Source organism: Alnus glutinosa, chromosome 4, assembly GCF_958979055.1.
Source record: "Alnus glutinosa chromosome 4, dhAlnGlut1.1, whole genome shotgun sequence".
NCBI classification, from domain to species: domain Eukaryota; kingdom Viridiplantae; phylum Streptophyta; class Magnoliopsida; order Fagales; family Betulaceae; genus Alnus; species Alnus glutinosa.
In genome coordinates, this window is record NC_084889.1 from 3239183 (window position 1) to 3260635 (window position 21453).

The 21453-nt window shown below is 34.6% G+C and overlaps 2 protein-coding genes across 3 annotated transcripts; one reads left to right on the forward strand and one right to left on the reverse strand.

The window, feature by feature from the left end:
• The first annotated feature begins 6905 nt into the window (after nt 1–6905).
• Nucleotides 6906–10198, forward strand: LOC133865984 (probable disease resistance protein At4g33300). The gene is made up of 5 exons (XM_062302527.1): nt 6906–7707; nt 8001–8389; nt 8541–8896; nt 8993–9195; nt 9287–10198. Exons 1-5 carry the CDS (start codon nt 7023–7025, stop codon nt 10117–10119), a joined length of 2466 nt encoding a protein of 821 aa, XP_062158511.1. The 5' UTR covers nt 6906–7022; the 3' UTR covers nt 10120–10198.
• Nucleotides 10199–13854: 3656 nt separating this feature from the next.
• On the reverse strand, nt 13855–20561 carry LOC133865789 (nucleobase-ascorbate transporter 3). 2 transcript variants are annotated; one of them, XM_062302263.1, is made up of 15 exons: nt 20408–20561; nt 20004–20253; nt 19113–19210; nt 18781–18957; nt 18217–18317; nt 17975–18050; nt 17825–17884; nt 17552–17742; nt 17353–17449; nt 17036–17122; nt 16847–16905; nt 16025–16116; nt 15828–15905; nt 15571–15734; nt 13855–14464 (listed from the first exon to the last, which is right to left on the reverse strand). In XM_062302263.1, the coding sequence occupies exons 2-15, from the start codon at nt 20155–20157 to the stop codon at nt 14246–14248; spliced, it is 1653 nt and encodes a 550-aa protein (XP_062158247.1). In that variant the 5' UTR covers nt 20158–20253; nt 20408–20561; the 3' UTR covers nt 13855–14245. The 2 variants fall into 2 exon arrangements, with proteins under 2 accessions (XP_062158247.1, XP_062158246.1); XM_062302262.1 differs by lacking the exon at nt 20408–20561 and having other exon boundaries at nt 20004–20363.
• Between the last annotated feature and the right edge of the window lie 892 nt (nt 20562–21453).

Genomic DNA, 21453 nt, shown 5'->3' on the forward strand with positions numbered 1-21453 from the left:
CTTTGACTTCCCACAGAGACACAAAAACCGCTTTTCCATACACCATACTTCTTCCATAGATGGGCCTCTGAACACCAAAATAACATTGGGATAGATCCCCTGTTTTTTTTTAAAAAAATTTATTTTCCTCTTTTTCCTGCTTGTATTTTATCAGGGGAAAAAAAAAATAAAAAACACTAAAGTATGAGCATTTCTAGTAAATTAGCTATTCTTTTAGCTAAAACTTGACTAATTAATTAATTTTTTTTTTTTAACTTTATTTAAATTATGTTCTTTAATTTAACATGGCATCAAAATAAAAGTTTTGAGTTTGAATTATGTCTCTGTTATTCACATCAAATTTCAATTAAATATTTCATATGTTGAACATCACATATTAAGGGAGAGTTAGAGCCTACACGTGATGGAGTGTTAAAATATAAATTTAATGATTAAATTCGTTCATTCCTATGTAAACTTAAGCTTTTGAGATAAGTGGTGATTTAACATTTTTTTTTTTAATTTTTTTTTTCTTATTATTCTAACTTTACTCTTTATTCCAACAGTCATATTCTTTCGGTGTAAAATATAAATAAAACAATTTCCTCTCCAATTTTTATTCACCTTGACACAATTGTTTTTTTTTTGTTTTTTTGTTTTTTTGTTTTGTTTTTTTTTTTTAATTTTATAGAATAAGGAAGATCAACATCACATGGTTTCTAAATAACGTCGCACGTTCATCAAGCGTAATCGTATATTCTCTCAAATGTTTTCAAATGAACCGTTTTCTTTTTCTTTGTATTCAATCTCCGATAAAGATTGATTAATTTTGAACATTGTAACGTGATACATTTTGGACATTCTGAAAGGATAAGAACATCCATACATTATGTTTTGGCCATTCTAGTAGGCTAAGTTTTAATTAGACAGCTTGTAAGAATCAAAACCTTAATATATCTGCATGCAAAACACATCACATTCCTTCCTCAACATCCAAACATAGAATTGAAAAATACCTAAACTTCAAAACCCACACAAACCCACATAAATCATAAAAATAAAAAATAAAAAAAGCGTTACATGTTTATTTGAGAGATTTTTTAAAAAATAAAAATAAAATAAAAAAATAAACCAAACGAGCTAAAGTTTTGGTGTAACCTCAAAGAGTATATATATACATTAATCATACCCTCTTAAGTATTAAACATAAATCCTCGTGTTTAATTTGATTTTGAGACCTGATTAGAAGTGAAGACCTAATAAAAGAACTTTTGAGGTCAATGCAAATCGCTTCATAAAATCTCATTTTTGACTCACTCATTAGCCTGATTGATTGACTGATACCACTGATAGGACTTTTTGCCCTGGCCCCTCTGAGCAACTATGATGGAACATTAACCAAAATAATTATTTTTCCACATAAGAGGCCTAACTTCTGCTATCACCTTTCTGTGGTGGACCACCTGTTTGATTCAAAAGCATAATCTCAAATATTATAATTATATTTTTATGTTATATTAAATTATTTTTTAAACGAAGCCTTTGGGGGTGGCCCGTTACCCCCGATTCGCTTCGGGGGTGGCCGCGGGCCTTGGCCAACCCCGGAGACCACTCTAGGGGTGGCCCCGGCCACCCCCGAAGAGTATTTTGGGGGTGGCCAGGCCACCCATGGGTTTTTTTTTTTTTTTTTTTTAATAATTTGATTTTCTTTTCAATTTTTTTTTTTTAAATGTGGGGTTTTTTTAGTAATTTTAATTGAATTCAAATTAAAATCTATGTATTCTTACCAAACTAAAGATTATGAATAGTCATTTCATTCCGCCACCTTCTATTCTTAAGAATGACTATTCATTTTCCTAATAGAATAATCATTCCGCAAACCAAACGAGGTCTCACTTATTCTTCAAACTCACATAACCTTTTGTTGATAGGGACAATGTGAGGGCGAGTGCTATTTGAGAACTAAGATTTGATAGTAAAAACAAATGATATTGTCGTGCCGACAACGTGTTGTAAAATCAAATAAAATAAGATAAAAGGATTTCAATATGTGAAACTTAGTTATTCAATAACTCTATATGATTCTTTTTCATCATATGTGTGTGCTACATACTGCTCAATACTCATTTTTATAGATATAAAATCACAATAAAAAGTTAAAAAATATAAAACGGTAGAACATGAATCAAAAGAATATATTAATATATTACATGAATATACAAATTTTTTAAAATGTGACATGAATATATAGAATTCAAAAAGATGGAACTAAATTATCATCAACCAAATCCATGAGTGCATTCATAACATTAATATGTTGGTCCATTTTTTTTTAAAAAAAAATGATAGAATCGGTGATTTTCGAACGAAAAAAACAATCGGGAACGAGGTAGTTTGTGGTGCCCGTCATTAATTCGAGCCTTAATATTCCTAATTTCGAAAAAAAAATATATATATTTTGCCTTGTTCTCGCGGTGAGATTTTTAATGAGAATGTATTGAAGGCTTGTGATATTCTTTTAAAATTTTAAATTTGAAATAATTAATATCCTGAGCTATTATATTTATAATTAATCATACAATTTTGAAGGTCTTTTGTTTTAATTTAAAAATTAATCTAAGAGGGCATTACAAATAGGCTTTAATTTTATTTAACAATGTTGTTGGTTTTTTTGATATAATTTTAGAAGGTGATGCTCTTCAAATTGTTAAAAATGTCAATTTTATTGCACCGTTCAGACCATTTCATAGAAGGTATTGAAAAGGAATTGAGTACTTTTAGATCATCCTCGGTTGTCGATGCAAGGAGGGAAGCAAATTGTGCAGCTCATACTCAGGCATAGGAAGCAGTCAATAATGGTTATGATCTTAATTGGTTGAAAGAAACTCCCACAATATTGGTGGTATTGTAATTAGGGAACAAGTTGTCCCTAGATCTTGATTATTCGGATCATCCCTATTCCTATTATCATTTTATAAGATTGAGCGAAATGCTGCTCTTTTTTTTTTTTTTAAAAAAAAAATAGACTTTAATAATTTGTATTAATTCTGTTTTGGTCAATGAGGGGTGAGGGCACAATGGTCATTTTCTCCGTCAACGGGTCTTCCCTTTGTCGGGCATATTATCTCATTTCTTTGGTCAAAATTGCTGCAATGACTTTGCTTCCATATGGAATGCCAAAGACGCCTTTAGGGCCTTAGCTAAATGGGTAGGCCATGCGTGACTGATGTTAAGGCACGCAACCGATTTGTGTGGAGATCAATTTTCAATAATTATGAGAATTCAATTGTGTAGGGTAACTCTTCAGTTGAATTTCTAAAAAAATCTGTCAAGGACGGATTGCTCAATTGAGGAAAAACTAAAAACATCCTTAATTTATCAAATTTTATGCTTGCTAAAAATTAAAGGATAAAGTTCAAAGAATAAGTTGATTACTCATCAAATCATGAATCGACAGAACTTGCAAAAGAAAAGGAAGGTTAAGTACATGGCGTTCCGCTAAAGTCCAGTAAAGAGTTACTTTGACGCTTAAGTCATAATTCGTTCGGATAAAAAAATGAGCTAAAGGAAAAATTGGAGAAGAATGGTGTTTGAATAAAATAGAATGCACCCCTTCTCATCTCTTTATGGAACGTTTTCTCGAGCTTCGTTGGTTAGGGAGGAGGATTCATGGGATAACCGATTTGATTTTGTAGTCTCTACTCGGTTAGGGATACGTTCTTTAGCCTTCAAAAATAAAAGAGCATTAGGAGTTCAATTGGTAGTGGCTACGAGACAGTAAACACAATCTCTTTTTATCGTTTGTGCGCCCGTCCTTCTTGGTTTAATTCAGTTTGGTCAGTCTATAAGACTTATGGAAAGTGGAACTGTTTGGGCCAATCAAATGGGTTGAAGAGACCCACTTCTTGGAGGCTTATTCTATGGTACATCAAAGTTTTTCTTTAAACCGATTAGAGGAAATTTTATAAATTCATTTTATTAAATTGATATATAATATTAGAACATATAATTTTCATATGCACTTTTAATATGATTAACAAAGCATGTGATTCTTACATGTATTTTTATTCATGCACGTGAGAATTATTTGCTCCAAAAAATAACTATAAATTTAATAGGTTGGATTATAAAAAATTTATCCAACTTTATCTAAAACTAAAACTAAAACTTATAACATATATAATTTTTTTATTTTTTTTTATTTTTTTATTTACAACACTTCAGGCAAATCTACTAGTTTTTCATGTAACTTATTTTCAATGCTCCACAATAGTCAATAAAAGCGTACAAAGGAAAAAATATATATATATATAAAGAGAAAATAATAATTAAAAAGAAAAAAAGAAAAAAGAAAAAAGAAAAGATAGAAAGCGTGTTGACTTTTCTGATAGTGGTCAATCGACGCAATAAAAGACGAAGTAAAGAGTGAAACTGTGAAAGCGTCAATCCTTATAATTACTCACCCACTTTTTACTATTTTCATGTGACAAATGAGAAAGCGGCAAGCATGAGTCCAAAGGTAATTATTTTAGTCTACTATAAACTTGGTGCGAGTACACGGTAAAATACTAAACATTGTAATCATTTGCTAAAAGAAAAATATGCAGCCACCCATGACTAACATTGCTTTTAAACGGAGAGAAAAAAAAAAAAAAACAAATAAATAAATAAATCAACTAAATTTCTAATCCATATATGAAAGAGCCCTAAGATTACGTGCCCAAATTTTATTGAAATTTGGGGGCACCCCAAGTAGAGGGTGTGGAGAGATCTACATGTTTAAGTCAACCTAAATTTCGGGTACGAGAGATTTGTGAGGCTTACTTAGGGTGCGTTTGAGATTGTAATTTCGTAGACAATAAATATAATTTTAAATCAAATCACATAACATAAATCGTTTGGAAACTGCGTTTTTAAAAATTGTGATTTGAAAATGCAGAGAATTTGTTTTTTCAAATTGCAGGTAAGAGTGTGCTTTTTTGAAAACGCAAAATTTTAAAGACTAATTTTCGATTTTAAAGGGTAAACTACGATTTTGTCAAACGCTTAACTGCATTTTTAAATATTACTTTTTCAAATCGCATATTTTAAAATCGCACTCTTTGAAATCGTAAACTCAAACAAACCCTTATTTCGACTAGCTTAAGGTACAGGGTTTATCTATCCAAAATAAGTGAGGCTCGTAATTCCTTTTAAATGAATTGTCCTAATTTTAGTAAAAGTTAAGTAGCTTATTTATAAGGGATCCCGATCTTCCATATATGACATTATAACTTTAATCAATATTATCCAAATATAGATTATCGTTTTTGAGATTTTCCACGAAACGTTGTTTTTTTTGAGAAAAATAAGTATAATCAGACAATAAAAGTGATACTTTTTATATCGCATCAATCATCTTTTATTATTATTTAAATAAAAATTTTACAAAACAGCCATTTACCAAACGGCGCGGATGTCTTTTTGTTGATTAATTAAGACACTTGGGCACCATGTGCAATGTATTTGCAAGCTGGGATGGAAAAATTGAACACTTTGGGGTTTATAGGTCCACCATGCCAAAAGCTGAGAGAAACACACTCGACACATCCCTATCTTTCTTTTCTCCTTTCCAAATTATTAATTTATAGACCACCACCACATTAGTTGTACTGAAATTGCAATAAAAACTGTAGGAGTGGGGGTGCTAAGAGTATTGGGTTCGTTTGCTAACGCTTTTTAGATCGGTTATTAACAAATAACTCAACACATAGAACATTCGCAAAACGGTCACAATTATTTGTACTTTTATATCATATTATAATCAAAAAGCCAAAAAAAGAAAACCCTAAAACGCATTAACAAACAAGCCCACAACTTTTAATTATTACAATTTTTTTTTTCGCAGACTGATAGTATATAATTGGTGAAATAATTAAGAAAAATATTTGATTTATTAACTTAATTAATTAGTGAATGACTTATCATCCATATATTCTTAATTATTATTATTATTTATGAAAATGATATAAAACAGATGTTTATATTTGTTAATGCTTTTTAAAGAGTGTATTTTGTTTTAAAAAATGAACTTATGTGAAATAAATGTAAGAATAGTTTTAAGTGTTTTATGAATAATTTTTAATTTGTTATTAGAAAATGAAAGGGATAAGAAAAATAAAACATTGCCAGCGCAAACCAACGACTTTCATTTTTCAAAGAGAAAAATACATATAACTCCTTCAAACTACCATCTAATTGTCAATGTCCTCCTCTAAACTACCAAAAACTGTCAATGTCCCCCTAATGACAAAAATACATTTCATAAAATTATTAAAATAAAATAAAAACTAAAAAAATATTTTAAAAAATATAAAATAACAAAAATTTATACAAAAAAAAAATTAAAAATTAAAAACCTTTTTTTTTCGTTTTTTTTTTTTTGTTAAAACAAATTATTTTTGTAAGTTTCAGTTAATTTTTCGTTTAGTTTTTTTTTTTTAAACAAAAAATCATTCTTTTTTTTTTTAAAAAAAAAAAAATTAATAAAAAACTGGGTTTTCCTTTTTCTTTTTCGTTTGTTTTTTTTAAAAAAATAAATTTGTTTTTATATTTTTCAGTTATTTTTTCGTTTGGTTTTTTTTAAAAAAAACTTTCTTTTTCGTTTTTTTTTTTTTTTTCGTTTTTTATTTAATTTGTTTTTTAAAAAATAATATTTTAGTTTTAGTTTTTTTTTCGAATTTATAAGGATATTTTTGTCTTATTTAAAAAATTTCAGGGTTACTTTTATCTTTTTGTTGGTACTAGAAAAAATATTAACATTTTTTAGTAGTTTGAGAGAGACAATTAATACAATTGATAGTTTAGAAAGTACATTGATAATTGAGTGATAATCGAGGAAGATATGCATACTTTTCACTTTTTCAAACTCCAATCAAACTACAGCATTTTTTTTCAATTTGGGACTACGCTCATTTCAAGTTTCAACTCCCTCTCTCCATAAGCAACCGCAAACCAACTTCACCCGCCACTACTCTGTCTCTCCAAAACCACTGCCACCAGCAATGGCCGTGACGGATCTCTTCGCTGGAGAGATCGCCACGGAGCTTATGAAGATGCTGATGACCATATCACGCAAGTCCTGCCTCTGCAGGTCGAGCGCCGAGGAGCTCATCTCCTCCATAGAGGAGCTCCATCCCATCATCACCGAGATCAAGTACTCGGGCGTCGAGGTCTCGGCGCACCGTCAGTTCCAGCTCGACCGCTTCTCCGAGTTCCTCCGAGATGGCCTTGAGCTCTCCCACAAAGTCCTCGCCTCGCCCCGCTGGAACGTCTACAAGAACCTGCAGCTGGCGAGGAAGATGGAGAAGCTTGAAAAGACCGTTTCGAGGTTCTTGAAGGGTCTGGTCCCGGTTCATGTGCTGGCCGACGTGCATCACATGCGGTTCGAGACGGCCGAGCGGTTCGACAGGCTCGAGGGGTCGGCTCAGCGGCTGGAGCAAAAGCTTGGGGCTATGATGATCGGGGGAGGAGGATGGGCGGAGGAGGCGGTGAAGAGGATGGAGGAAGAGGAGAGGTGGAGGGAGAGTAGTTTGGTGAGCTTCGGGGTGGCGTTGGACTTGGGGAAGAAGAAGGCGAAGGAAATAGTGGTTGAGAGAGATGACTTGGGGGTCGTTGGGATTTGTGGGATGGGTGGGTCTGGGAAAACCACCTTGGCTAGAGAGCTTTGCAAAGATGATCAAGTTCGAAGTGAGCACTTCTAATTTATTTTTTTTTCGTTTCGTTACATGGGATTTTTATTGTTACTGTTGTTGTTTCTGGGTCATGATCTGTTTGTTTGGTTGCCTACATGAGGTAGGAATCTAAGGAGAAAGAAAGTTCAAATCTTTGATTCTTAGTTTTTTCATTAAAATGAGCAAAATACCTCTGTTGTATCTAATTTAGATGAGTCTTTCAGTTTGAGTTGAAGGGAACAAGAGAACATATGAAAGCGAGACTTGGGAATTCCATTGGATTTTGTTCCTAACTATCACCATGTGCAGGTTACTTCAATGAGAGGATCCTGTTCCTGACGGTGTCTCAGTCTCCGAATGTGGAGCAGTTGAGAGCCAGGATTTGGGGATACATTATGGGAAATGAAAATTTGGGTGCCAATTATCTGATCCCCCAGTTTAAGCTACAATATGAATGGAGAATTGGAGCACGAACCCTGGTGGTATTAGATGATGTGTGGTCGCTCTCAGTGCTTGAGCGACTTATATTTCCAGGCTGCAAAATCCTGGTGGTTTCTCGATTCAAATTCCCTACCGTTATCAAGGCTACTTATGAAGTAGAATTGTTGACGGAGGACGAAGCAATGGCTCTGTTCTGCCACTCTGCTTTTGGACAGAAGTCCATTCCTCCTCCTGCTAATGAGAGTCTAGTCAAGCAGGTCTCATTGAACTCTTTTCCAACTGCAATCCTTAGTATATGAAAGAGTGAACTTTTGTTGTTTGTGTGAAAGGGAAATGGGTTATGTAATTTTCAAATTTATAGCTGGTTACCTTATTCTTTCTGATGTACATTATAATCAAATTTAATAGGTTGTGAATGAGTGCAAAGGTCTTCCTTTAGCACTTAAAGTGATTGGAGCTTCACTACGGGATCAATCTGAAATGTTTTGGGCAAGTGCAAAGAACAGATTATCTCGAGGTGAGCCCGTATCAGAGCCACATGAAAACAAATTGCTTGAACGGATGGCAATAAGTGTCGGGTTCTTGTCCGAGAAGGTCAGGGAATGCTTCTTCGATTTGGGTTCCTTTCCTGAAGACAGGAAGATTCCTCTTGATATCCTTATCAGTATCTGGGTACAGATGCATGATATTGATGAGGAAGAAGCATTTGCCATTCTTGTTGAGCTTTCAGAGAAGAATCTTCTCAGCCTGGTGAAGGATGAGAGGTATGCAGGATGCTCTTTCTTTAATTAGCCTGAACTTACGCTAATCTTATTTTTATAGGCAAGCATTCTAAACCCTTTAATTTGTTGATCTGGCAGAGCTGGAGACGTGTATAGCAGTTGCCTGTTCTCTGTTACTCAACATGATGTGTTGAGAGACCTTGCTCTTCATTCAAGCAACCGGGAACGCATAAATGAGCGCAGGCGGTTGCTTATGCCAAGAAGAGAGACAGAACTTCCAAAAGAGTGGGAGAGGAATTCCGATCAGCCATTTAATGCCCGGATTGTTTCAATTCACACAGGTATATTAATATCATCACTCTTTCTTGATTGCTTCACTTTCCTTTTTCTGCTACTCTTCACGCTAACTTTCACCATAATTTGACAATATAGGTGAAATGAGAGAAATTGACTGGTTCCGCATGGATTTCCCCAAGGCTGAAGTACTCATCTTGAACTTCTCCTCAAAGGAGTACTTTTTACCTCCCTTCATTGATAACATGCCAAAGCTCAGGGCACTGATAGTTATCAATCACAGTACAACCAGCGCAGCCCTAGAGAACTTTTCAGTTTTTACTAATTTGGCCAACTTGAGGAGCCTCTGGCTTGAAAAGGTTACCATTCCTCAATTTTCTGAATCTCCCGTCCCCCTAAAAAAATTGAGGAAAATGTCCATCGTCCTATGCAAGGTTAATAGCTGCCTTGGTCAGTCAGATACAGACTTGCCCCAGCTCTTCCCTTGCCTCTCAGAGCTCACAATTGATCATTGTGATGATTTGGTGGAGCTTCCTTCTAGCATTTGTGGGATGCACCCACTCAGGACTTTGAGTGTCACTAATTGCCATCGTCTATCCAAGCTGCCTGCTGACTTGGGTAAACTGGAAAACCTACTGATCCTGAGGTTATATGCTTGCCCAACTTTAAAGACGCTTCCTCATGGCATATCCGAGTTAGGTCGGTTGAAGTACCTCGACATTTCTCAATGTGTTAATGTGGCATGTCTTCCTGAAAGGATTGGCAAATTAAAAAGTCTGGAGAAGATTGATATGAGTGAGTGTGCACAGATTAGGAATCTACCAAAGTCTGCTGCTTCATTGCAATCGCTGCGTCGTGTGGTTTGCGACGAAGACGTTTCTTGGCTGTGGAGAGATGTGGAGAAGGCTATTCCAGATCTTCATATTCAGATTGTTGAGAAATCTTATAATCTGGACTGGCTAGATGAGTGAACATAGTGGACTTGTCACTATTGTTTGATGTACTATAAATAAAAGTAGAAAGAAAAATCAAGGGTGGCTTTTTGTGGCATGTCTTTGATCTTTTTTATTTTATTTTATTTTATTTTATTTTTTTAAGCTTTCTGGCCCTGATAGGATAAAAATGCAGAATAGAATGTAGTTACCATGTTTGGTAGGCAGCCACCAGTCAGTCATTGGTATTTGGTTGGATGAACTTTCTAAGCATCCAAGCAGCGTGCTTAAGGGATTACAGTACAGAATTCTTCCTATATCACTGCAAATCCAACCAATCAACACTCGAAAATTATGATTCTCTGCATAAAACTGCGTTATGGTTGACTACCTCATTCAACTGACTACCAATTACGTGAAATATAGCCCGTCTGAATCGAAGTCTGAAATGCCATAATTTGTTCAGAATTGCACCGCCGCATCGGTCAAATTTCTAGGGTCCCTAGATTTTCTTTTCTTTTTTTCGGCAAAAACCCACCTTCTTATTTACGTGGAAGAGAAGCATTCCTAGCACTGAACTCTCCAATTTGAGCTAAATTTGAAGAGAAAAATCTTTTCTTTTCTTTTTTTTTTTTTTTTGGAGATCCACTTTTTAAATGAACCAAAAATCAAACTCTCTACATTTTTCTTTACTCTAGTTGAATATTATTTTATTTTATTTTTTCTAATTCTTTCTTTGTTTTTATTATCTTATTCAAGCATCCCATCCGGTGCATCCACCATTCCTTTCCTTGCCTTGTCTGCCATCTTCAATTTTTTTTTTTTTTTTAATTTTTTTTTAATTTTTTTAATTTTTTTTTATTTTATGATAGAGATGAAATAAAAAATTCTTAAATAAGCAATAACTTTCACTTTTTTGGCTCTTAGAGATTTGGAGAGAGATATCGACATATGTTAAATTTGAGACAGAGAAGAGAGCTTGTTAAATGGCTTTAGTGCACCGTAAATGGCGTTGTCGGAACCTACCCGATCAGATATTGATGTAGGACGGAATTTATTAATATTTTCAATGAAAAAAAAAATAAAAATAAATGTCAAAAATAATATTGGAGCAGCGCCATTTGATTAGAAATTTATCTGTTCTCAGACAATGAAAGTACGAAAGAAAGACTTGATCTTCAATCCAAGATTTTATTTTAATTTCTTATTTACAATTAAGACTTTATTTCCTTTAGTTACTAGGATTAGATTTGCTTTATTTATTTATTTTTCTTGCTGGGATTAGATTTACTATTGCTACTAAGACTAGGTTAACTATTACTATTAAGAATAGGTTTACTATTACTACTAGGATTAGGTTTACTTTTTCTTCATTTATCTTTTATAAATAGGCTTGCTTATTATGTAAAAATTCAAGCCATTGAATTATTATAAAATTAGATAATTCTCTTTCAAATACTCTGCGGAATTTTATCTTTCTTTTAGTCTACCGTTTTTGTCTTTTTGGATAGAAGACGAAGACAATTCTCATTTCAAAATCAAATATGCTGCTCTTTAATTAAGTACTCTAGTCTTCCGCTAAGTCATGAAAATAATTAGCGACAGACAATGACGAACCTAGATATAGACCGGGGGGGTGGGGCCATGGACCTCCCTTGGTTTTAAAATTTTTTGTTTTATTAAGTTAAATATATATGTATTTTTTGGGACTTAAAAATTAGGTTTGACTCCTCATATAAAAAGAAATTCTACTTCCGTCCCTGGTCCAGGCCGTTTGTCCAGGTCACGCATGTGAGGGAGGGGTTGATTAAATTCTATTCTCAAAGTTGAATAAAAAAAATGAAGACCGGATATTCGAAAATATGCGGCCTCCACTGTCTTAATGGCTAATCCCGAACCCTTTTTTCTGTTTTTCTAGCGTGGGGTTTGCCGGGTGTGAGCGGGACAGTTCCTGCATTATTAAAAGCAAGACGCGGAAAGAGAGTACTGAGTAGGATAAGGCATTTAGATCCTCCATCCGCGGTCGGGAGAAAGAGCTGTGAAGCTTCCTCAGTCAGTTTCTTGGCTTGGTTGTTGATAACTTAACGTCTGTTCACACTTCACGCCTAAGACTCAATAAACCTTATTATTATATATTATATTATTGTCAATCGCAATAGAAGATTAGGGGCAGTCAAAGATGCTGCATGATTTATCATTTAAGTCTGTTTTTTATAGTTATATCAAACCAGAAGTCGAAGAGATAAGATACTCTCCATAAATTAATAGTATCTATTATTAGAATAAATAGGAGTTCAAGAATTTAAGGTATCATTGAAGATTATAACTTTTATGATTAGAATTTAAAGTTGTGTATTAAATAGTGTGCATGATTTTTGTTAAAGTAGTGATTAAATGATTAAATTTATCTTTTCTTATCTGTTTAAGCTTTTAGGATAAATGATAACATGATATCAGAGCCACATGTTTCTTATGATGATAGGTTTTTTTTCCTCTCGTTGTTGTCCATGTGTTTGGCCATTAGTTGCCACACGTGAGGGGGCGTGTTAAAGTCACTTTGACACTTTATAAGTCATGATATCATCTCCTCTCTTAATGCGTATTTTGAGAGTAAGGCCCATGGACTTTGTCTCCAAGAGGTAGCTAAATCGACTGGAAACCGCGCTTCATGAAGCGGAGGTTACTAGTTTGAATTCCACCTCTCGTGTGGACATGTCAAAAAATAAAAAATAAAAAGGTCCTGAGTTCAAACATTGATTCCGTCATTTACCTCCCATTTATTTTTTAAGATAAGCGGTGAATAATTTTTTAAAAAAATGTGTCAATATTGACTTCATATATACCGTTAAATATCAACGAGTTCTTGTCCCGTCCCGTCCCTTCTTTTTCCTCGTGTGTATTTTTTAAAATAATTCTAGCCGTTTGACTGAGAACTTCTCCCCTCAATTTTTCTTCATGTGTACTTTTTGCATATAATTCTAGTCCATTGAACCGTGCGATAAATCCGAACCAAATAGGAAACCATGGAAGAGCCAAAACTACATTATTGGGCCATCAAGCATAATGCTATTATTACAAAATAAACTCATTATAATTGCGAAGTCTTTAGCGTCAAAACATCTTTATATTAAAGTTTTATATCTAGACTTGAGTCCATACATTTTTGGAGCTGAAAGAGTGGAAAATAAAGAAATTGAAGAAATCGTTCGAACGAGATACTATGCTGAGTTCAGAATGCTTTGGTTGCTATCTCGGTCACAAACTTGTTTGAAGTCCGCTTGAACGAAAGGACCATAGATTGCTTCAGTTGGAGTGTGTCATTTGGAGTGCGATCAAATGTCGAATATTCAAAACTGTGAATACCCTACCCTTAGATCTCGTTCGAACAAATTATAAACTTTCCATGATTCAAAGAAAACTTTGGGCTATCAAAGTTTTGATCTAAAGCAGACAAAGTTCAGCAAGGCCAAAGGTTTTAAAACCACTGCAGTGAGAAGTACACGTCATTCACAGAGGTTACAAGATTGGGTCTTCAAGTTTACAAAAGCTTTTTTAAGTTGAACAATGTGTAACTCATAGTTGATGCCTTTGTAGTTACCCTACTCCTAGAATAGTTTTACTTTTTGAAGAATCCTTCAAAAACATTTTCACCTCGTCACCAAGTCATTGTTTTATCTTTTGCTTATTTTGATTGTGGAGATTGATTTCATAATTGTCTGCTTGGTGAATTGAGCTTATTCCTTAATTGGGGTCTAAACCCATAATTTCAATAACTAAAATAACAAACACTCCACTAGTATCAGCATTCCACATTATAAGTGCAAATCTAGCAGTACATTAAAAGCGCATCTGTTGGTGGGTAAAATTTGGACATACAAAAAAACTGTAGAGAATGAACAACCAAAAAGGTTCATGGTGAGTTGGCTTTTGCTTCCAACAATATGCCTCCAGAGTCCAGGAGCCAAATAGCAAAAGAGTTCCTGCCTTTAGCTAATGGGGTAAGCGGGTCATGCTGAAACTTTGGGTAGGAGGGATCGAGTAACCAAGGACATGGACAATCTATGGCAGTCTTATCTATATATTCAGAACACGCCTTGTTTTAAATGTTACAAAACCAATGTTTTGATCATAGTATAGTGCTAATATACAAGCGGGCAAGAGTTATTCAGAAAAACCTTGTAGGCATAAATTCATTTAGCCTCAATGGAAGACGGTAGAACTCGTCATTTCTAGGATCTCCATGCCTATTTTGGAAAGGAGCCCACCATGGAAATCCTCTGTCATTAAAAGTGCGCTTTGCATCAAGTGTGTTATCGAGCAGCGTCCCAACGATTATTACCACGGTTGGTGGTGACGAGAATATTGTGTTGAAAATGTTGTTAAACTGAAACAGTCACAAAAATGATATGAAATCACACAAACATGGCATCATAAGCAACAAAAAATACGATACACATATTATAGAGTAGATGCATGTATTGGCTAGCATTGATTTTTTTTTTTTTTTTAATAATGAATAACTAGAAAGCTGGATTTAGCTTCAACTTGTCTCAGACTAAGGAAGAATTTCAGATAAGATGAAGAGTAAATGTAATCATACTAAATCTACAGGAAGTGAAATATCATTACACTTCGATGTCAAGGCTGATTATAGAGAATAACCGTCCAATCTTTGCTAGACTGACTCTCATGTAATTCATATTTCTAATTGTGCAAGTATTCAATGCATAAAACAATACACACTAGAATAATCACTCAATCTTTGCCAGGACTGACCTATGCCAAATACACACACTGGTGGTGGGTATAAATTTCTCAAATAAGGACCAAAATATCTGTTGCTCACTCGGTAAATCTGGGGAAGTATGAGGCGGAAACAACTAGATTAATCAATTGATTGGAATACAACCACAAAGTCTAAGTGTCAGTTTGGTTTAGTGGTTTCAAAACGTGCAGTTTGAAAAAATGGCGATTTCAAAAAGCAATTAATGAAAACACGTTTTTTAAAAACACAATTAAGGGTTTGATAATACTGTGGTTCTTTGCCTTTAAAATCGTGTTTTTAAAAACACACCTCATTGCCTGCGGTTTGAAAACACTTTTTGGGCTACAAAATCGCAAGGCCCCTAAATCAATTTTGCTAGGTTTAAAGCAGGATTTAGAACACCTGGAAGGTTGCCTCAAGGCTTAACCCTAAAGGCTCAATTCCGCTAATTTAATTCCTGTCGAAGAGCATGAGATTCATATAAGGGCATAAGGTCTTCGGGTACGCATATTTGTATTTTCTGTTTGTGCAATATAGGTGTGGGTTCAATTATTATTTACTTTTGCATAAACTTTTTTATGTCTCAATCTCAAACCTTTACCTTCTCTAACATGCTGAGACAAGATTGTGAAAGATGAACAATGAGGAATTAAATATTGTAAAGATAAATTCAGAGAGAAGAAAAAAAAGAAAACAAAGCAAAGCATATTCTGTAAATGACTTACCCATCCACCATCTGTACTAACTGGTCCATGACCATTACGCATATCGGTGTTCGTGACAAAATATTGAGGTATTGACATCCCAAGGAACAGGGTCAGGCCCAAAACGTAGATGTTTCTCAAGGAATTAGTGTTTGCAAACTGTATGTGTGAGATCCCCACAGCAGCTGCAGACAAAGAAAGGGAGGGAAAAATTTTCCATTAAGAAGACATCAACAAAATTAAAACATATTAATTACAATGATAACAAAATTACTCACCAACGATGCCAAATAAAACACAGTATATGGCAGCAAATATCGATAAAGGAATAGATGCAAAGAACGCACCAAACTTCCCTGAAAGACACGAGGTAACGCAATCAAACTTGTAATGAAAAAGCCAGGGCTGATAGGTGAAAGGTAATAGGAAACAGGTAATGGAGCAATGAAACACGTTGTACAGGTAGAAAACAAACCAAATATAGAAAAGAATAACATGAAAGCAGCTGAAATCTGCACTGCTCTTCTGCTCCCTATGTGAGTCAATCCAAGAAGGCCAACATTTTCACTGCATATCATCAGAACAAGTGAGTAAATTAAAGCAAGTATCTACTTCTTCATACAGTCTGTCAGCAGAGATGTTTTTGTAGACAATAGAATAGCACTTGTTTTTATCTAATTTTAACCATCCAACTTCAACTGTCACAGAGCAGTCATCTCACTCATCTTCTTATACAACATAATAGATATGCACGAACTTTGTGCAAATACAAGGTGTCATGATCTTACAAACTTGACTCTGCGATAAGAAGCTAAGAACCTGGAAATACAAAACATGCCCGATCCTCGCACCTAACAGGACCTTGGGAGTGGTCCGTAGAATGCTCAAACCATTCCAGGGCTCAAAGCTTCTCATCATGGAGCATTACTGAACTACCAGCCTAAATACCTATCCCATTAGACATTGTAAACAGTTATAAATTCAAGCCTGCATGGGCTGTAATATCATTTTTTCTATCTTCTTCTTTATTGCTAGGTGGCCTATAGCATCATAATTAAGGGTAAAAATCCCAAGAATGCTTTGCCAAGCATTTATGGGAACGGTTGCGACTCAAGCTAAACAAAGACTAAAACAGATTAATTAGACATTGTAAACAGTTATAAATTCAAGCCTGCATGGGCTGTAATATCATAAAAAACCCAAGAATGCTTTGCCAAGCATTTATGGTTAAGGTTGCGACTCAAGCTAAACAAAGAAACAGATTAATATATTGATAAATAAAGCATCGCTTTCTTACACAGATGCAGTAGTACCAACAACAGCACCAAAGATCCCTTCAACAAGCATGCCAACACCCTGCATTTGAAGATAAAGCCTTAAATTTACATTCCAAATGGTAACACAATATTAGGATTTATTTCATCAGCTGTCAAAGCAATTTTAGATATACAACTGCAATTTTAGATATGATGGCCTATGGCTGCACCTGCAGGCCAATACTTCGGCTGAGAATATGTGCTGGAGGGGGTGTAGCTCCTGAAAGACGTGCTGCTGCATAAAATGTTCCAGTTGACTGCATAAAAAGTTCAATGAATATTCCATTAGGGAATATAGACAGGACTAAATTTAGATTTGGATTTTATATCACCGAGAAATCTTCCAATATTTAATCAATAACAAGGTTGCTCGAAATCTTGTACAAGGGGTAAGTAGGTCAAATGTTTAAAATGGATCAATATAAGACTATCATTGGAATTTTGGAAAATGATTTAATTAGCGATTTTTCTGGAATAGTGATTAAACCTCTGCAGATGAAACAAGGGCTGCCCCAATCATCCCAAAGACATGGCTTGCTCTGAATATGGGAGTACCCCACTGAAACGGGTAAGGGATTTTAATCCTAGATTGGAAACAGAAACCAAAAATTGCATCAGAAATGGATGATTCTCTGAAAGGGAGAAGTGACTCCATGTGCAAACTGAGTCCTCATATCTGGACATACCAAGGAGCAGATGATATGGGGAAGGAACGATCTGTGCGGCAACTCAGTTTAGTCTGTGCTCGTACATTGTTGTAAGCACCAGCTGCAGTGAGGATAGCAGCAAAAGCCCAGACAATACCAATGCAAAGAAGCAAACCAAACCTCTCGAATACAACTTGGCCCATACGAAAGAGATGGATGTGCTTCAAATACTGCACCAATAAATATAAAGTTCAACAAACTTGCAGAGAAGAATCTTAGAATCAAGGTGGGATTTTGAGAAAGATATATAACCTGCTGGATGAAAACCAGTAGAATAAGCATGGGCAGGCCAATCTCCACACAATTAGCAAGCTGCATAGAGCATGAGAGAGTCATACATTGATTTGATTATTTTATTATCAATGCCACCAAAGCAATGGAGTGTAATTTAAGAGAAATTACCACTGGGAAGCCCCTCATGAACAGACCAAGACCCACTACACAAACCAATGGTGCAATAACAAGGGGACTAAATAATCTGGGAGGAAACAAGCAAAGTTGGAGCAGTTAGACAAAATAAAAATGAGAACCTGATATTTTTTCAGGACTAGGTTTCAAGCCAGAATCCTGAAGATGGAAAGCAGTTGTAACCAGTAAATAAGATGAGTAGAGTAAATTTATTTTACATATCATGATTACATTACCTTGTCAGGTTCCCCCATAGCTTACTAAATCCGAGAAAGATGTTGACAAAAGAAGAAACAATTAGGGATCCTTGAATTGTTCGTATAGTGTGGAGAAACCTCTGCAAGCACCCTCATCATAATCATCAAGTAATCCTCTGCCTTCAAATCTTAAAAATATACTACGTGCCAGACCAATTAAGCAGAGAATAAGAAGGCAGTGCAGTTTGATGGTAAACACAGCAAGCAAGCATGCACCTCAATTGTTCATAAATTTAGTTACTAGCGGGGACAAATGTATGCAATAGTGTAACAGCATCACAGTTTGAGGAATAGAGTGAATATGTAAGGGAAAGAAAACCAATACATGTCACAAAAACCAGACAATCCATGTCATATAAGCTTATTCAGACACAAAAAGGGTACTGCCACAAAGTACAACGAACTCTATAATGATAACATAGCAAAGTATCATGGCTCAACTTAACAAGAGAATAGGTAGAGACACCTAAATAAATTTGTCATTAGGCTCTCTCTCTCTCTCTCTCTCTTTTCCAAGTCACATACTGCTTGTACTTTACATACCTGATGCTCACTCGTGAAGTCCTCATCAGAATAATCATCGATAATTGCCAACACCGGTAGGACGAAAGCAAATGATGCACCCATCACTGTAGGAAGCCTCGTCCCAATAATTGTTTGAAGCAGTGTGTTCAGTGCCGACATAAAGAGCAATGTTTGAACCACACGGGCTTTATCACCCTGTTTGGATTAACAGTGAATTTTGAACAGTAAAGCAAAGGTGCATTTCATCAAATTGAGCTTTGGATTAAAAATGATACGAACCCTCAAATTTAACTTCCATAATATATATATATATATATATATATATATATATATAGTGGACAAAAACTTACATTAGACCCGCCCATTCGAGGCACTAGCGTACTGGCAATCAAAACCGTAGTTCCAAGCATTACCATATAGTGCTGGAAACCCAGTAAGCATGTTTCCGCTGTAAAGTTGACATTGATTATAAGTAATTTGTTGCCGAATATCCATAACTCAGAATCAAGACCAAAATTTTAACCAAATTAATACCCAGCTTTTTTATTTTTTAAATTGCTTCATGGAGTTTTTCAGTGATATAGATATCTTCTAAACCAGGATAAGTTGTGGAATTAGTTATGCAAATCAGACTTACAGAAAGAGCACTTATATACGAGATATAAGAGCAACTAAACATAATTTTTGTTCTAAGTAATTGAAATATCATTAAAAAAGCGTAAGGCGCTACACAGGAATAAAATAAAATGAAAAGAGAATCAAAATCAAGGATTATAAAGAAAGAAACACACACACACCAAAATAAAAATTAAAAAATTAAAAAAAAAAAAAGAAGAAGAAAAGAAGAAGAAGAAGAAGAAGAAGAAGAAAAGAAAAAAAGTGACATGCAAAAATAGAAGATCCCGCAAAGAAAGAAGGTAAAAAAAATATGGAATAAATTTCTGTGATCCTCTCTCAACCCCACCCAACCCCATCGATAGAGACATGCAGCTAAACCTTTTTTTTTTTTTTTTTTTTTAAAAAAAAAAAAAAAAATAATAATAATAATAAATAATAACAGCAAGAACACCAAAAGCATCCACTGATCCACCTTTTATCACAGAAACAATACTCAACTTTATTCAAAAAACTTTATACTTTCCTCTCTTTTGCAGAATTAACAAAAAGAATCACTAATAGATACCAGCTGAACCACTATCAAATCACAAACCAATAAGAGAAATAGAGAAAGTGACACTAACGCCAAGAAGGGTTGGAGTGGATGCAGAACTGGAGATGCGCGAGTTGCTCGGCCGGAACCCAAGTGGGTCCCTTTGCGGCTCCCAGAGGTTGCGCCGGCGGCCGCATCGGCGGAGGTCCTGGCTGTGGCTGCTGGTTGTTTGCCGTTTCCACCATCTTCTTCTTCTTCTTCTTCTTTCTTTTGGTTTCTAACTCTTCCTCTTCTCTTGTATTTCGTCACTGGGGTCGGTGCTATTCTTCTCTTATTACAGACTACAAATCACCGACACAAGAAATATAATGGAAAAAAAAAACATAAAAACAAGGAAACTTTGATAAATAATAGTACGTTCAATCGATTTCTTCAAGATAAGAAAGTCGATTAGGGAGTTGTGTGCGAGTTATAGAGGGGTGAGTTTGGTATTACGTTAAGGTTGTCGTGTACCGAGGAGCATAAATCGTCATAATAACGTATGGGCAGAACGCGTGGGAGTTCAGTCTCCGAGGAAGTTACATGTACTCTCTAACAGATAAGTTATTGAATTTCTACGAACAACAACTTTGCCATTGCTTCATGTACTTTCTTAAGCTTAACTTTGTCAAATAAGTTTTCAAGAATTTCTACAAATAACAACTTTGCCATTCCTTCAACATGGATTGGCCCATTCAAACTTCCGGGGCCCAACAATTTGCAAACCCGCAACATGCCGATAGATATTAGAGAAACGTTACGTATTATTATTATTATTATTATTTTTTGTTCTTTTAAAAATTGATGTGATTTTTAAAATTACTATTGGATCAAAATTCAATGATAATCTATTATAAATTCATGGTGATTTTAAGAGCCACATCAATTTTAAGAGAATAAAAAAAAGACAAATAGATAATATATAACATTACTTTAGATCATATATATATATATATATATATATATATATATATATTTTTGTCGCTTACGTGATTCTAATCACATCTTGATATGTTTGAACAAGTTGTAAAACAAGAAAGAATGAGGATGGCATGCGGCCAAATTAAGGGCGCTCATGTGGATATTTGTGGCGTTATTTACGATATTCGTGCACACATATGCAAAATGCAGACACAACTTTTAGATATTCGCATTATTTTTTACTATTCGCATGGGCTTGGTTATTGGGTTATTACCTGCTATCACGCCTATTTTAAATGCTTTTGAAAATGCTTTTGATTGATTTTTAGTCTTTTGAGCTTGTTTTGAAAATATAATGTAACACTAAAAATATGTAGAGCCAATAAAAAAAAAATGATGGATACGACCTCAAAATATTTATGATAATCAATGCTCACAAGAAACACCCTTATATTTTTTTATCCATGATTCAATAAGCATAAAAATGAAGCCAGCAAACATAAAAAAACATAAATTACAAATTCAATATAAAAAAAAAAAAAATTCAAATTAATAACATAAAAACATAAATTGCCTAAATA